Raw genomic sequence first — 18,706 nt, 5'->3', positions numbered from 1 at the left:
GATCGTGCTAGGTGAGCAGAATGAGTTCAATGTAAAATAGTAACCAGCTTGTTTAACCACCTGAGTTGACTTCCCAATCTTACAGTGACACTTATTTTCATACCCTAAAAATCTAATCAAATCGAGTGGCATCTGCATTTGGAGGAGGGGCCACAAAGCTGAGAAGACACTGCTTAAAGTTGGGGGCACCCCCACAGAAGGAAGCAAGGTAAAAAGAAGAGAGAGGGAAGGGGGCAACTTGTGCTTGTTTATGTGTCTGTTGGTCTCTATCCATCTCTGTCCATAACTGGGGGCATTTAAATGAATAGGAAGCCCAACGGAGAGACTAACATGTTTTTCTCTATTCTGGCATTAGCTCCATAAATATTTGTTTCTAACAAAATGTTCAGCCAATCCTGGGACCCAGCAGGCTTGTAATACTATGGCTACGACCAACCCAAGAATTTTAAAAGGCCAAAATGTGGAAAATGAACATCTGAAAATGGATCTGTAGGCTGCCGTCCATCACCAATTAGTTTTCTGTGAGGCCATAGCCACTTAAGACTTGATTGGCTAGCTCATCAGCAACAATGAGTTAAGCATACAAGGATGTATTCTCCTAGGCATCTCTTGCATCCTCAAATGATTTGCAAAACTGGGCACTAGTGTGGAAAAGCACAACAAACATCCCTATCACCACAAGCCCACATTAGAGCTTAGCAAGCAATTCCGCCCTGATCAACTTCAGTTTAGGAGCAGCAAGGGAAGCATCATTTCCTAGGGCCAGACAAAACAAATTTCGGTTACTGTGGGCATTTTGTGATCTCCGCCCATGAATGGAGCTTAATAGTCCCCCACCCCGGGACCAAGTCTCTATCATGAACAAGGGATGGATGCAGAGGATGTGTCCCCTTCCAGCTCGTCATTCCTGCCGGCCAGGCCAAGCTCCTTAGAGAACCTGGTATGCTACAGATCCCCAAGCTCAGGGAGGTCCCCAGGCAAGCGTTCCCTCATCTCGGCTATCACATGATGGTATTTTATCGCCTACCCCTAACGCTAGGGGGCTGGCACTGGACGTGGGATGAGCAGCTTACCTAAAGCCTCCTTTCACTCTGATACTAGAGTTAATTTTGCCATTGATTGGGCCATTAAATCACATTCCTGGTACGGGTATTTTCTCATTGTGAGCAGCCTATTTACTAAATGCAGACAAGGAAAATTTCGGTACAACTGTCGCATTATTTCAGCATCCAAAATCTATAAGCATGTTAGGCCTGTTTGTCCTTGGAATACGACACAGAAAGATACCAGAGTGAGAGAAGCATAGAACAGGCAACATCTTTAATGTGAAAAATCTCAAATGCACTGTCCTGCGGCTCCTCACTTTCTGTGCCTACCGGGGACAGCAAACGGCAGGAACGACAAAAGGTCATAGCTGTTGTGGAGACCAGGGCAATGATCAGGTAGCCTGCAATACTTTACTAACAAATATTCATGTGTTGGGCACTGGGCTAAGCACTTTTTGTAGAATATTTAATGCCATCATTAATATAGCTTGGAAAAGGGAAGGGTATTATTAGTCCCTATATGCAGATGAGTTAAGTCAGACTCAGAAAGTTTAGGTCATTGTCTGCAGGTCACACAACAGGGAAGTGGCAGAAAATGATGCAATCCAAGGTCTCCTTTCCTCTAAGCTACCGTTCTGCTACTAAGTCACACCACTGCTCTAACTGGGTAAATCGCTTTTCTAATGCCAATCCCAATTCAAAATTGGGAGCCAGCTAGACCCTGGGAAGTCTTGATAAAGACACAGATCCACAAACATAAATGAAGGCCAACAGTACATGAAACCCTAAGCCCTGGGCTAGCCCCTTTCACGGGACACAGAAATCAATGAAATCTAAACGCCAACAGGACATGTATTTAACCATACAGGCTAGAGTTCAAGATGGACAAGCTCCACAGTGGGCAGCCCAGAGCCCATGGAGGCACACACGTCTTCAGAAACACCTGCCACACAGTGTCCAGTCCACTACTGTGACTTGGCCAAGCAAAAAGTGGCTGGACCCTCTTCACCAGACGACTGCTTCGACAAAATGTTTCTACTAGGCAGCCAGTGGAGTCGAGGGAGAGTTTCTGGCTATAAGGAAAGCTCACAGGGGGAAGGGTTCGGTGCCAGTGCGCCTGTGGAAATGTTCGCAGAAGCATCTGTTGGTTGGTCCCCACTGGCCAAAAAGGCAAACATTTGTTTTGCTGAAACAAACACTGCCATTTGAAAACAGTCGCTGATGAAACCATCATCTGACACAAAGTTTGCCTCCACTTGGGTGGCTAGAGCTGTGGCCTCCTGTCCCCAGCAGCATGACCCCTCCGAGGCCTGCTGCTCTAGCCATCACCTCTTTGCTACTGACAGATGTTCAGATTTTGCAATTCAGAGCTGTGGGGATAAACACATGGAGACTTTCCCCATCTGATGAAGAACTGTTCTTTATACAGAATTCTTTTTTCAAAAAAAGAATCTTCAGTCTAAAAAATGATTGCAAAAGATTTAAAGAAGTGGGAAAAATTCTTTCCTGTGATATTTGATAGAGAAAAAAACTCCCATTCTGCCGTGCTTCTTTGTAAGAGTACAGTGCTGAGGGCGCCTGGGTGGCTCAGTGGGTTAAGCCGCTGCCTTCGGCTCAGGTCATGATCTCAGGGTCCTGGGATCGAGTCCCGCATCGGTCTCTCTGCTCAGTAGGGAGCCTGCTTCCCTCTCTCTCTCTGCCTGCCTCTCCATCTACTTGTGATTCCTCTCTGTCAAATAAATAAATAAAATCTTAAAAAAAAAAAAAAAAGAGTACAGTGCTGATTTATGGTTCTAGTCAGGCTGTTTCAGTCTACTAACTGTCCCCAAATGAGCTGTTTAAGATAAGCTCCAGGCCAGTGCACCCCGGTGGCTCCATCAGTTAAAGATCCAACTCTTGATTTCGGCTCAGGTCACGATCTCAGGGTTGTGGGATGGAGCCCCACATCAAGCTCCGTGCTGGGCAGGCAGGGAGTTGGCTTAAGATTCTCTCTCTCCCTCTGTCCTTCCAAACTCTCTTCTCCCTCTTAAAAAAAAAATAAAACTCCAGGCCACTAAATAGAGAAGCTGAATCAAGTAAGTATGGATAAAATCCCATAACAACATCAGGTCACTCTCCTCATATCCAAGCGATTGGAGAAACTTCATCCACCGTTTTGTGTAATAAATGAATCTCAAAAAAAAGACACTGTCAAACTTGCACATGGCAACATGACTTTGGGCAACAACTAACAATTACTTGTTGTTTTTGAGAAAAAGAGAGAGAGAGAGAGAACGCATGCAAGTGGGGGTTGGAGCAGAGGAAGAGAATCTCAAACAGGCTCCCTGGCCACTGCAGAGCCCGACACAAGGTTCAGTTTTAACACCCTAACACCGAGACTTGAACCGAAATCAAGAGTCTGAGGCTTAACCAACAGAGCCACCCAGGAGCCCCTTCCAAGAATTTTTGCTTTTGTTTATTTAAATCTGTGATTTTCAACAAAGTTAATATTTGATGACTCAAAAACCAACCCTTAGAAAAGGGATTTAAATTATACCTCCTATCACCAATTTTCTTTCCTCTTAGAATATAAAAATTTTGTTTCTTTCCATCTCTCAGATAATCTAAAATAATCTTTAAAAAAATTAATACATGATCTTAATACAACCCCTGTTTACCTATAATTGCTAGACACTTATTAGTAATCATATACAAATGGAAAGTGGAAAAAAAAGCACATACGTTCTAGGTCATAGGTTATCTACAAAACACTTTGTAATACTTCCAATAAATAAAAAGGAAAATTACATGTGGTCATGATACACGATAGAGAAACAACACAGGAATTCTCTTGTACCCTCCCACTTCACCCCACAAAGCAGCTGATAAATTTGCATCTTGATGCCTCACTTACTTCACTGCTTCTCCTCAGCTCATTTTCCTGGACCTGACTTGCCTGTAAGGCCTGTTCGGTTCTGCAGAACTTCTGCTTAAACTCTTCCAAAGTTTTTTCTAGCTGGTGCTTTCCTGATGTGACCTGCAAAGAGGAAATAGGACAAAGTTTTGTTTTTATGTTCTTTACTTTTTAAATTACTTATTTATTCTTAAATGAAATGGTCATGGAATTTAAGAACTAACACCATCTATTTTGGGTGAGACACGATCTATGTCAGAGCTGAATACAGCATTATAGTTTTCACTTAAAATACCATCAGATCAATTTGGGGGACAGCAGATAGAAGAGGGAAAAGGGCTGGGTTTGGGGAGGGAGCCACAGAAGAAATAAACAAATTTGATCACCAAAAAGTGAACACAATGAAATAGTAATTAATAAACAACCAAAACAAAAAGTTGAGCTAAGAAACAAAACTGGGAGAACATATTTGCTGTGTGACAGATTCAAAGTTACATATCCATGATACAACAAACAAAGGACATCTATGGTTAATTCAGAAGAAAGTAAACTGATTTTTTTAAGAGTAAAGAATAGAAACAGACAATTTTATACCAAAAAAAAAAAAAAATAGCTAATCAACCTCTGAAAGAAACATCCTGAATGGTAATCAAGGAAGCATGAATTAAAACAACAATAAGATGACTTTTTCACTCCTTGGTTGGCAAAATTTATAAAACCAGGACTATCTCCTATCAAGAAGAATAAGCAAGACCAGGACCTCTCTTACACCAACCGGGTGAGAAGGTACATTACAGTTTTTTGGAGGGCAGCTTGTCAGAATCGATCAGAAGGGAGAATACACGTGCCCGAAATGGCCAAGTTCACATGTGGAAACCTGTCCTACAGAAACACCATGATGTAACACAGGGATGTTATTACCGCGGCTACGATGAACAAGAAGATATTGGGAACCTGAACATCCACCCACAGAGTAAGTATATATAGTACACAACATCTAATAAAAGCAAGGCTCAGGCAAAATAAAAACCAAAAAGCAAAAAAAAAAAAAAAAAAGCCTTTTTTTTTTTAAAGGTCTTGGAGGAAGCCCATTTAACAGTTGAAAACTGTTAAATGTTAAACTTTAAAAAAATTGTTTTTTTAAAGTTGTTAAACTTTCATCCTGGGAAAGGAGTTTTTGTTTGTTCATTTGTTTGGGGGGTGTTTTTGTTTTGTCTCGTCTCTCAAACTTGGATAGCCGGTTAGAGGACTAACTCTTAGTACAAACAGATGTCAGGGAATGTCACCGCTCCCATTTTGGCTGCATCCCCATCTCTCTTTCCTCTAAGAGAGGTCAACATGTCCCACTAGGTTATGTCCTAAATTTGAGAGTTAACCAATATTTTCCATAAAATGAGACTCTACCTCAATGGGAGAACCTTAATTTTAGGAACAGAGAAGCAAGTCCTGAGGAGATAGTTGGAATTCTGACAAAAGGTGAATACCGGACATACTCAGGGTAAATTCAAGAATGTGTCACCCTGGGGTACCTGGGTGGCTCAGTCAGTTAAGCATCTGCCTTTGGCTCAGGTTATGATCTTACGGCCCTGGGATCGAGATGCGCACCGGGCTCCCTGCTCATGCTCACTCTGTCTCTTTCTTTCTCTCTTGCTCTGCACGCTCTCAAATAAGTAAATAAAATCTTTAAAAAATAATTAAAAAACCAGAATGCGTCACCGGTCAAGCAACATGGGTCAAGTCAAGAAAAGAATGAGCACCTGCGATCGCCTGCCGCTTCCGAGCTCTGGTGTTCAGTGTTGGCGTGTTGCAGGTCGAGCTGGGAACTAAACAGACAAAAGCCTGTCCTCATGGAAAGATTTAAGTAATGGAAGGAAGACAACATAAAAAGAAAGAAATCACTGTATCAGACATTAGAGGATGTGCCCTATGGAGAAACGTTAAGTAAGGGAAAGGAAGCAGAAAGTACTTGAGGGTAGGAATCTACGTGATGACAAGAGCAGATGTCACTGATACAGCGACATTAGAGCAGAAAGCGTATGCAAGCAAAGGTGCGTGCCCTACACACCCGTCCAGACACAGCGCTTCCCCAGAGAGCACATGCGGAGTGTGCTCTACCAACAGCGAGGAAGCCAGTGAGCGAGGTGGTGGGAAGCCCACCAGGTCCTGCAGATCCTTGGAAGGACACGGCTCCTACTAGGCGAGAGACAAGGAGTGACTGCTGTTGCAAGTAGAGGGGTGACATAATTGGGACTGAGACTTTACAAGACTCACTCTGGTGGCTGGTTGAAAACACACTGTGAGGAGCAAGTCTAGAAGGAGGGAGAGAAGTGAGGAGGCTAGCATGGTAAACCAGGTGACAAATGACAGTCTTAGACCAGACAGGGACCAGCAATGGTGAACAGTAGCCATAGTAAGCATAAAACACAAAGCTGGACAGCAACGTTCATTAGACAGAAATTCAGGGAGATAACAGAATCAGAAGGAAGGAACGGAAGAGCAGAGTTTGCTGCCAATTTCCTCAAATAGGGGTTTTAACATTTCAGTCATTGATGGCAATCTAATATTTATTTTATTAATAAAGTATATTACACAGGACTATTTGGAAAAATTAAAAATAGACAAAAGCCAAAATAAAACAAAACTGCTTAACAGTATAGTCCAGAAATAAGCAAAGCTCATGGTTGGTGTAGATTTTATAAAACTATGTATTGAACATAATCATTTGTTCATAAATAGGCAGTGCCACTGTTTAAAATGATTATAATAGTAATCCAAATAAAAACGAATACAACAGCACAGGATGGTAGGAAATAAACTGATTTCTGTCCAGCACCATCCTTCTTTCTATATATAGTCTTTTACCATTTCTATTTTTATTCTTTTGCTTCTTCCGTTGCCTTAATATTATAATATTAAATAATAAATCTAAGTCTCTTTTCCTTGATCCAATAATTTTAAATATGTATCTTGACTTCCTATTAAGTAAAATGTATAAACATGCCTTTCTAGCAAGCTTTTTGTCTTCTCTGGACTCTTCAAGGTGTGTTCATTTACTCAGGACCTTGAGTTTACAATTTTACAGGCAACTCCTAGTCCTCATTTGGGACTCATTTGGGTTTGTATGGTTATCACAGGGTCTTGCAGGGGGGGCACTATTTTGTATTGTAATTCACACAAATACACTGATTGGGAAAGAACAGATAAGATTGTTAAATTTTGTATAAATACATATTTTATATTCTGTAACTATGAATAAGTGTTCATATCTCTATTCAAAAACCTGAAAACCAGTAAAACATAACTTATATTTACTCCCTTTAAAAAAAAAGGCATACAAATCAGGTTTATTCTTAGCAAGGAGGAAGGGAGCACATAGAGGGTTTCTTGGAGTAAAGATTCTAGGCCCTGACACAGATAATGGTTCTAAGAGAACATTCCTTATAATAATTTATTGAATTGTAAATATGTCCTATGTAAATTTTGTATATTAACATGAAAAGGTTTAAATATAGCTATACAGATAGTATCCACACATATGCAAAAATACATGGGCACACAGAGAGATGCAAATACACACACGTATGTGTAAATAAAGGCGGAGTCAGAAGAATCCTAATGGAAGGCTTTGAGGTGTGAGAGAAAAGGCAGAGTTGAAGATGACATGCGATCTGGTCTCAGCGATGTGAAGGATGGAATTGCTGTTGATTGGGATAAGGAAGACTCCGGGAGGAGCACGTTTGATATAAGTAGCAGGAGTTCAGCTATTACCCCGCCGAGTGTGAGATGCCTGATGGACCAGCAAGTGGAAATACCAGGTACACACCCACAAGCCTGAAGTTCAGGACAGGCATCCCAGCTGGAGAAAATAATACAAGGGTTGTCATCATATAGATAAAAGACAAAGCCATAACATGGTTGAGATCATTTTTGGAGTAAGTGTTAAATAAGTAACGGATTATAGTTTTCAGCGCTTTGATGGTTTGGGGGGCATGAATTAGTGGGGAGGGTTTCCATCTGGTGTAGCACCCAAGAACCACCATCACACCCCTGCACAGACATTCAGGTCTGAGATCCTCACTCACTCCCCTCTTCCTGGAAATGAGAAACCCCAGACTCAGAAGGACTGCTTGCTCTCTTCCTTGGTGAAGTAAGGAAAGGGAGGTTAGAGCCATTCTTCATTAAAAGCATCACCACGTCAGCTGCAGGATAGAAAACGCATGAGTAAGGAAAACGGGGACTAACTGAGGAGAGAAATAAGGCAGCTCCCTACTTTATCCAGGTCGGCCTGCAGGATGTTGCCAGTGTTCTTGGCTTGCTGTAACTCCTGCGTGAGTCTGGCTTTCGTCTGCGCACACTCCTGGTCCAGGGCTTGGAAGGCGCGCTGTTGGCGGGAGAGCTCCTGAAACACCGAAGGCACGTACGTCAGTCGGACTGCCGACAGGTGACAAGGAGAGGCCAGGGTGGGCAAGCCTCCTACAGGCAGGCCGTGCTGGCTGAGAGAGCAGGAGACAAGAGGAAGCCAGGCTGACCGTTCACTTAACAATAAATGTAAACTGTCTTCAGCACTGGTCCGGGTGATCAAATGCGGGCCTTCAGAGGGAAAGCAGAGTCTGCCAGTTGGCCACATGGAGACCAGCCAGCTTCAGTCCCAGCCCCAGGCTGAAATTCTTCATCTCTGTTTCCACAAGTCCAGGGGCAAAAGGGAGTAGAACAGAGCCGCCACGGTGACAACTCAGCTAGGAAACAAAGACACTCAAAAATGGGGTTTAATGGGCACCTGGGTGGCTCAGTGGGTTAAGCCTCTGCCTTCGGCTCAGGTCATGGTCTCAGGTTCCTGGGATCGAGCCCCACATCAGGCTCTCTGTTCAGCAGGGAGCCTGCTTCCCCCTTTCTGTCTACCTGCCTCTCTGCCTACTTGTGATCTGTCAAATAAATAAATAAAATCTAAAAAAAAAAAAAAAAAAAAAAATGGGGTTTAAGATATCAAACATCATAACACTCATAACTTAGAATGTGAGCAAAGATATGCCACCAATTAACTTTGATAACCACATCGGGAGACCAGACTTGCATCTCCAGGGGCTCTTACTGAAAGACTAGAGAGCCTCAATCCATAGGATATACTCGGCCAGGCTAACTCACTCTCCACTGGCAGCAACACTTCTAGAAAGGCGTCTTCACCCATAACATGGCTGCCAGCTTCTTTCCCCACCACATCAACTACCTGTCTAACGTATTCGCCAACCCACAGCCTTTAGAAACATGTGGTGAACAGGATACAACTTCCTCCACAACTGAGAGTCTTTGAAAGAAGAGAAAGGATTCTTTCCTACTTGGTATCAAATCTCTAAGAAATCAGAGGAAACAGGTAAAAAAGAACATTCGAGCTCCTGAGTCACTTCTCCAATCGAAAACTGCAAGACAGAAGTGTGAAGGATCACACGGGGAACCTGTTCCTCACAAAGGAGTTCCCCTCTCGTAGAACACCCCAAGCAACAGCAATGCTTTTCAAATGACAAAACTACAAAATGCAAACTCCTTGTGAAGCCATTCACCTTACCTCTTGAAACTCCTTTTCTTTCTCCTTGAGTTTCTGTTCCAGAGAGCATCTGGCACTTTCTGCATTTTGTCGCTGACAACTCAAATCTTCAGACAATCTTTTCAGTTTTTGTTCCAATGAAGTACACTTAACAACAAATAAAAACGGTCAATACAAAGTTATTCGAGGTGAGAAACAAATATTTTGAATTTTAGAAAAATTGGTTATAAGATCTGGTTCAAGATCATCTGTATTTTGACATTTTTGTTTCACTAAAAGTTTGATTTTTAAAGGATCAGCAGGGAAGCCTCACTGGCTTAGCCAGGAGAGCTTGTGACTCTTGATCTTGGGGTTGAGTTCAAGCCCTACACTGAGTGTAGAGATTACTTAACTAAATAAAACTTTAAAAAACAAATGAATAGAATAAAATAAAATGATCAACAAATACTAAAACTGCTATTAATTATTTTAGCACACATAAAGTTTGTATCTGGGAAGTATTAGAAAAAATGTAAATATTCGACCATTTCAAGAAATACTTCATAATTTGCACTATGAAAAAAGAAATAAGTGTTTCTGAATAATGAATAAAGATTCATCTAACACTTTGTTGCATGGAAATGAGACACTCAAATGCGGTGATGTTGACCTGTGTAATGTAACAGCTGTAGAATAATCAGCGGGTGTCCATGACCCTCATATGAGAGTCTGTTTCAAGAATAATAGGTAAAATTTTAAATATTAAAAAACCTCTTTCCACAACGCTCCCACTATGACATTTTCAATTTCTGAAGGTTCACAGCACTCCAGAGAATATCACAACTGGTTTTTAGCCAAGCTGCCATAAGCAACACAAAGAACATTTCTTTCCCTTAATCATACCCAATACATTCAGGATAAGTTTTAAAACATGAACTAAATCAAAATTTAGGATGTCCTTCTAAAATTAAATTGGAGCAAAATGGCCTTAAATCACCAATACTGAAAATCATTCCTTTGAATTTTCCCCACAGTGTTCAAATCCTCAAAACAACTCTAAAGTTCCAGGGAAGCCTAAAAACATGTCATAGGGCCGGGGGAGAACTCCCTGGTCTAAAAGAAAGGTGTCCCAGTTTGGCAAATCTCTCTTCTAAAGTATTTTTCCGGGAAGCACTATAATCTCATTCAGAACTATTAGAAACACTAGAAATTTAACAGAAAAATTGGAGGAAAAGAAAACACTAACTAATACTTAGCCGGAAGATCAGACAATGATTATTAACTAACAAAAGATGAAAAAAAAAAAGAGTTGGTCAGAACTTTAAATATACCAAATTCAAAAAGAAAAATAATTGAGCCAGTGGTTCAAATTAATACAGTAAGACACCTTTTCATTATCTTTACTGTTCTTATATTTTTAAATCCCCAAAGAAAAGTATTAAAGAAATTATTTATAATAATAACAAATATTTATTGAGAGCCTACTAGATGTCAAGCACTGTGCTAGGCATGGGGGAATGCATCAGGAAACAACCCAGATAAAAGTCACTGCTCAGATAACTGTCCAAATGTTGGTGGCTGACAATTCTCAGGGGGGAAATAAAACCCCAAAAAACAAAAAAACACACCATGCAGGGCAGAGATGCATGAACCCTTGGTGCCCTCTGCTGGTCGTGCCTCAAACTGCAACACATTCCTCTAATCTCAAAATCAGTAACTTTATCACTACAAAACAGGTTTAAAAAAAGCACTTAGAAGATACTTCTATCTTATTTTAAATTTTTACAATAATATTCTGATATTGAAGATGCACAATCCATGTAAGAGTAGCTGACCACTGAGTATCATGAATGTTCTAAAATAGTTTCCAGAGCTAAAATCCTTGAAAATATGTAGTGTATGACCTTGGGCACTCACTCAGCACCCTGGGCCTAAGTTTTCATCTGTAAAATGTGGGTGCTGAACACCAGGTTTTCTGCCTCAAAGTTTCTATGTGAGTTCAAACTTTATATCCCACACAGTTTGAAAATACTTGGAAAAGAAGCAAACTAGAAATAGCATGTACTCACAAAAGAACATGGTATTGATTTTGATTAAATTAGCTCCATTTTACTTAATGGGTAATTCTAATGGTAGGTCAAGGAACAGCATAAACAAAGCACAATTTGATTTCAGCAACACATTTGACCAGGTCCTATTATCCTAGGACCTAGTCCTAGAGGTGAGAGGGAGAAAGGTAGTCTGAATTATCAGTTAGGTAGATTTGTTGCTCACTGGGAAAAAGGAATCCAGAAAGCATTGAACAAATGAGTCTTAATAACCTGGAGGAAAGTTAGGTGTTTTTTTGTTTTTTGTTTTTTTTAGATTTTATTTATTTGACAGACAGAAATCACAAGCAGGCAGAGAGGCAGGCAGAGTGAGAGGAGGAAGCAGGCTCCCTGCTGAGCAGAGAGCCCCATGCAGGGCTCCATCCCAGGACCCTGGGATCATGGCCTGAGCTGAAGGCAGAGGCTTTAACCCACTGAGCCACCCAGGCGCCCCTGGAAGAAAGCTTCTAATAGAAAGCCAGAGCTGTGTTCTCAGCACTGTCCTTGTCAAAAGTTTTAATTCATGATCTGGTAAGAAGAAACTTTATCAAAAATGCTAGGTAGAACAAAGATTCAGTGATCCTGTCACATAAAAACCAGTAAGACAAAGTATAATAACATAAGTTAATTATATAAAGGAAAGCCTAAGTTGGCAGGAAATGCAACTGAAAATAAGCTTAAATGACAAGAAACTCAATGGAATAATAACTAATGTATTATTATAAACTTACCCTGTGCCAGGCACTATGCTACAGCCTTTAAAAATGTTATCTCAATCTTTACAACAATCCTAGGACACAGACTTTTTTTTTTTAAGATTTTATTTATTTATTTGACAGACAGGGATCACAAGCAGGCAGAGAGGCAGGCAGAGAGAGAGGAGGGAGGCTCCCTGCCGAACAGAGAGCCGAATGTGGGGGCTCAATCCCAGGACACTGGGATCATCACCTGAGCCGCAGGCAGAGGCTTCAACCCACTGAGCCACCCAGGTACCCCGGACATGGACATTTTTAACACCATTTTATTGATTAGGCAGTGGAGGCTGAGAAGTCAAAAACAAAACAATAGGGATGAGGCAGGACTCAAATTCAGTCTTTCTAACTTGGAAAACCAACCTACATACTCAGACTGCACAAAGAAAATAAGTATATAGGTCAAGGTAGGTCATGGTCCCATTGGCCCTCCATTGCACCCTCATACAATGAATCAGTATTTATGAACAATATTTTGTGCAAAGCATGGCACTAGGAGAATGTCTAAAAAATGAACCTAGACTACCACATCCAGAAAGATAAAATAAACATTCATTTCTCTATTCCTTCCATTGACAACAATTCAAACCCCTGCACAAATGTTAAGAAAGCTCTAAAGGAAGAGACTGAGTGACTAAGGACTTTGGAACTCAAGGGGAAAACATGATGGTCCTGAAAGAAGAGAACAGTCAACCCAGAATACCTGTATCCTGAGGAAACACCTTCCAAGATGAAGTATCAAGACATTTCCAGAGAAAGGAAAACTAAGAGAATATGTGGCCAATAGACCAAACTAAAAAAAAAAGAAAGAAAGAAAGAAAGAAATGGCTAAAGGAAGTTCTTTTAAAAAAAATGAAAATGATGAAAGAAGGAATACTGGAAGGAATCAGGAAAGAAGGGAAAACAGGGTAGGCAATAATCTTGGCATAAATAGAAAACCGAAGAGAAAGAATCTCTAAGTTATGTTTGACAATTAAAGCAGAAATTATAACACCATCTGATGTAGTTCTGAATGTAGGTAGAGTAAACACTTAAAGAAATTGTATTATAACTATGGGAGGGTAAAAGGATGAAGAGAGCAGTAAATTTTCTGTAATCCCTTAGAGCTGCTTACATGACAACACCAACAGACTGATAAATGATGTGTATATATAATGTATTATCTAGGGCAGTCACTATAAAAGCTCTACAACGAAATGTATCTAAAAACCCTAGATAAATTAAAATGAAATCCTATAAAATGTTTGAGTAACTCACAAAAAAGAAAAAGAAAACAAAAAAATAAGATGGCAGTTTTAAGCCACGACCAATCAATGATTACATTAAATGTAAATGGCCTAAACATGCTAATTAAAAGACAGATGATGGAAAAATGGATTAAAAAATATAACCAACTTGGGGCACCTGAGTGGCTCAGTTGGTTAAGCAACTGTTTTCAGCTCAGGTCTTGATCCCAGAGTCCCAGGATGGAGTCCTGCACAGGACTCCCAGCTCCATGGGAAGTCTGCTTCTCCCTCTGACTTTCTCCCCTCTTATGCTCTCTCTCACACTCTCACTCTCAAATAAATAAGTAAAATATTTGAAAAATATATATATGCACAGGTGCCTGGGTGGCTTAGTCATTGGCTATCTGCCTTAGGCTCAGGTCATGATCCCAGGGTCCTGGGATCAAGTCCCACGTTAGGCTCCCTGCTCAGTGGGGAACCTACTTCTCCCTGTCTCTCTCTCCCTGCTTATGTTCCCTCTTTCACTGTCTATCAGATAAATAAATAAAATCTTAAAAAAACAAGAAAAAGCCCAACTATATGCTGTCTATACAAAACTCACTTCAAATATAATAATAAAAAGACAGGCTGAAACTCAAAAGACAGAAGGAAATACATTATGCAAAATTAAAGGAAAACTGGAGTGACTAAGTTAATATCAGAAAGAGTAGACTTGGGACACCTGGATGGCTGGATGGCTGGATGCAGCCATTAAGCATTTGCTTTCAGCTCAGGTCATGATCTCAGGATCCTGGGATCAAGCCCTGCATTGGGCTCCCTGCTCAGTGGGAAGCCTGCTTCTCCCTCTCATACTCCCCCTGGTTGTGTTCCTTCTCTCCTTGTCTCTCTCTGTCAAATAAATAAATAAAATCTTAAAAAAAAAAAAAAAAAAGAAAAGAAAGAGTAGACTTGAGAAAGAAGGAAATTTCCAGGAACAATGAGGGCTATTATATAGTGATAAAAGTCAATCTACCAAGAAGACACAGCAATCCTAAATGTTTATGCACCAAACAACAAAGCTATAAAATATGTGAAGTGAAAACTGAGAACGGACAGGAGAAATAGATAAATCAACAATCATGGAAGACTTTCACCATCCTTCTTTCAACAACCGATAGACAGGAAACGAATATAGAATTCAATATAGAATTCAACAACACCATCAACCAACAGATAATTTGGGGCTAAGGATAATTTGAGAACACTTCACCCAACAACAGAATATACTTTTCCCCCCAAGTGCCCATGAAACATATCATATACCAAGGTAGACCATTGTCTTAGACCATAAAACAAGCCTCAACAAACTTAAAAGATTTGAAATCATACAGTATGATTGGTATTCAGTAAGTATGGTACAGTATGATTAGTACTCAGAAAGGTATTTCTAAGTAATCCCTGGGGAAAAGAGGAAGTCTTAAGCAAATAAAAATACACAGAATAAGAGTAAAAATACAATATATCAAAATCTGTAGGACATAGCTAAAGCAGTACTGAGGGAAATTTATAGCTTTAAATGCCTACACTAGAAAAGAAAAGTGTCAAATCAATCATTTAAGCTCCCCACCTCAACAACCCAGAAGAAGAGCAAAATAAACCCAAAGCAAGCAGAGGGAAATAACAGAGCAAAAATATATAAAATTGAAAAAAGAAAATAAATGAACCAAAGAGCTGACTCTTTTTTTTTTTTTTAAATATTTTATTTACTTATTTGACAGAGAGAGATCACAAGCAGGCAGAGAGGCAGGCCGAGGGAGAGGAGGAAGCAGGCTCCCCGATGAGCAGAGAGCCTGATGCGGGGCTTGATCCCAGGACTCTGAGATCATGACCTGAGGCGAAGGCAGCGGCTTAACCCACTGAGCCACCCTGGCGCCCCCAAAGAGCTGACTCTTTAGAAAGATCAACAAAAGATCATTAAACTGACAAATTCTATTGTCATTATTGACAAAATTGACACATCTCTAGCAAGATTGGCAAAGAGAAAATGGCATAAATATCAGGAACAGAATATCACTTCACCTAACAACATCAAAAGAATAATACTACAAAAACTACGTTTTTAAGTTTAAAAATTTGGATAAAATGGACCATTTCCTCAAAAAACACAAGCTATCCCAACTCATCCAGTATGAAATAAATAATTTTAATAGCTATATGTCTATTTTAAAAATTAAATTTGTTATTTTTTAAAGACTTATTTATTTGAGAGAGAGTGCATGAGCAGGAGAAACAGGAGAGGGAGAGAATTTCAAGAAGGTTCCACACTGAGTGCAGAGCCCAACGTGGAGCTTTATCTCATGACCCACAAAATTATGGCAGTTCCCAATTCATTTCATAAAGCTAGTATGATCTCTGATACAAATACTAAAGAAAGAACAAAAATAGAATACAGCTGACCAATATCCCTCATGAACATAGACATAAAAATCCTCAACGAATTATTAGCAAATAAAATTTAGAAATATATAAAAAGAATTATATACCATGGTCTTGTAGGTTTTATTCCAAGGACACAAAGCTTATTCAAATATTTGAAAAGCAATCAATGTAACCCACCATATTAATAAGCTACTATTTTGTACAATTACATGTAAATATACAATTACCTTAAAATAATTTTAAAAAGAAAGAACGAACCTGTCTTCACAAGGCAAACAGACGATATAAGTCTACCTACTACAGTAGTTCTTAACCTGCTGCCTTAGAAATATCTAGAGTTTATTAAAAGTAAATTTCCTTAGGCGCACATCAGACATGGATCTAATAGGATTAATTTCAAGGTTCTCAGCATAAACCTCAAAAACTCTGGACTCTACCAGCTTCTCTGCCCTCTTGAGTGCTTCTTAAAGTCTCACATTTTCTTTCTTTCATTTTTTCTTAAAGACTATTTATTTATCAGACAGACAGAGAGAGAATGAGTACAAGCACAGGAGTGCCAGGCAGAGGGAGAAGCAGACTCCCTGCTAAGCAGGGATCCCAATGCATGGCTCGATCCCCAGACCCTGGGATTAGGACCTGAGCAGAAGGCAGATGCTTAACCAACTGAGCCACCCAGGTGTCCCAGCTTCTTTTAAAGCTCCATTACTTAGTCTCCTCTTATATGTGTCAAGTGCCATATATACATGATCTTTATTCTTCCCCACCCTCTTAGTGACTTGCCCAAGTCACTTTGCTGGGAAAACATGCAGTCTGGATTTCACCCCACATCTGCCCAACTCTAAAAGAACTTACTAATTCAATTGCATCAATACTGTCTAGTATGTATTAATGAGGTTCATTACTAACATTTCAAAAATTTTAGTGTTGAAGTATTGCATGAAAAAAATTTCCAAAGAACTGTATGATAAAATGTAGGTTTTCAACAACACTTGAGAAGTCCAGTACCTTGGTTGATGCCTGGTCATATTGCGCTGTTGATCTCACCAGTTCATCCCTATTTTTATTCAGAATTTTCTCTTTTTCAACTAATTCTGCTTTTGCTTTCTCCAGTTGGAGTTGGAGTTCTTGACATTTATTTGCTTGGCCTTTCATTTCTTTCTCTTGTCCTTGCAGATGTAGTTCCAACTCACTAATCTTGTTCCTTAGGTCTTAAATGACATACAAAAGCCACAATTTAATTAATACATAATTTTGACAAATTTATATAGCTCAATTCAGAATGTATCATTTATGTTATTACTCTGCTCTGAAATCTTTGGTGGGATAAATATAAATTCACACTAAACACAGAAACTACTTTAATCGGATTTAATTCAATGGTTAGTCTCTATTGTCATTTGTATTCAAGGATCCCATAGGAAGCAGGTGAAACAAATTTTCCAATGTTTTCAGAGAAACTTGAGTAAGAAAATGGTTTTCTAAAGTCATGAAGAGTGTCTTATTGAGGCTGAAAAAATTGTATCCCATAGGATACTCCACATTGAAATTACTACTTGGTTTTATACGCTGGCAAACTAGTATTTGTTTTGTGCCCATGTCAATGCAAAAAGTGCCAAGCAGTGCAAAATTCACCTTCCTGTATTCTCCGGCAGTTTTACCTCCAGTAAAGATCAAGACAGTGTGAGCCTCCTATACTGCCAAAATTAACAATAAATTTTTCCCCCCTACATACATATAATACTGGTTCCAATGGTATTGGCAGTTTGACAATTCTCACCAGCAAATACTGAAGGTGATTTGCAATATACTATAGCACGGAAAATTATCTTCTGCACAGTAGATTCCAAAACACCACCTGGTGCCCTTGGCTGTCAGCTGTGGGGTGATACTCCAGCCAAAGTTACAGGTTGGTTCCTACGTGGACAACCTGGCAGTACAGAGCAAAGCTGCCCACAAACATGGGCCACACCTCTGGCCAAAGCTGGCCAGACCCCAGGCTTGCTCCATGGGCCACGAGAGAAGCCCAAAGAGAAGAATGGCGCAGGGCTACTGTAACTGACCTACTCACCCTACTTCTAGAAAGACAAAGCCACTCAAAACTACTTTTGAAGGTTTCCAGGTACCAGGTTTCTAGTACAAATAAACGTACGTTCCAGAACTATGGTATCTTGTATCCTCCAAGCAGTATTTCACATCACCAGATTGAGATGTTGAGTTTTGATATAACTAACAGAACACACAAGCACCTTCTAGGACTATAAACGTCTGAAATCACCTTGGAAATCATCTCAGAAAAATTTAATTTCAACTTAATTTAGCTCACAAAGTTACCTTGATTCTGGGCTTTTAATTGGTCCAAAAGGTGAGAATTGCTCGAATTATCACAGAAACTGCCATTAGCATCTCTTTTCCCTGTTTGCAAAGTTGATCTACTTGGAGTCACCTCTTGTTCCCCAGAGAAGTGAGATGCAGAGAACTCTCTCCTAATCGGAGTTTTTAGTGCATTCGATGAAAGCCGAGTTGGGGTCTTTTCTTGTTGCCACGAGAATACGGACGAGGAAGCCTGATGTCGTGCAATGTCCCTGTGATTCATTGTGCTTTGGGGAACAGCCTGGCTCGTTTTCTGTAAAGACAGAAACTCTTTAGGGCCCCTTAAACATCTCAATATTCAAGGTTATTTATTTTCAGGTAGAGCATAAGGACATAATGCCAAGAAGTTACCACTTCCACTACATACCAAGAAAGAATGTTCATCAAGTCAAGGGA

The 18,706-nt window shown here is 40.0% G+C and overlaps 1 protein-coding gene across 3 annotated transcripts in view; it reads right to left on the bottom strand.

The window, feature by feature from the left end:
• CENPF (centromere protein F) overlaps positions 1-18,706 on the bottom strand; it is a 61,918-nt gene that overhangs the window by 31,465 nt on the left and 11,747 nt on the right. For all 3 annotated transcript variants that reach the window (XM_059412694.1, XM_059412697.1, XM_059412695.1), the window contains exons 6-10: positions 18,272-18,563; positions 16,946-17,148; positions 9,500-9,625; positions 8,210-8,338; positions 3,940-4,062 (exon numbers count right to left, since the gene is read on the bottom strand). In XM_059412694.1, coding sequence (XP_059268677.1) covers positions 3,940-4,062; positions 8,210-8,338; positions 9,500-9,625; positions 16,946-17,148; positions 18,272-18,563 — 873 coding nt within the window. The remainder of the gene's footprint in view (positions 1-3,939; positions 4,063-8,209; positions 8,339-9,499; positions 9,626-16,945; positions 17,149-18,271; positions 18,564-18,706) is intronic.

This window comes from Mustela nigripes, chromosome 10 (assembly GCF_022355385.1).
Source record: "Mustela nigripes isolate SB6536 chromosome 10, MUSNIG.SB6536, whole genome shotgun sequence".
Classification (NCBI taxonomy): domain Eukaryota; kingdom Metazoa; phylum Chordata; class Mammalia; order Carnivora; family Mustelidae; genus Mustela; species Mustela nigripes.
This window is presented reverse-complemented; position numbering and strand designations above follow the sequence as displayed.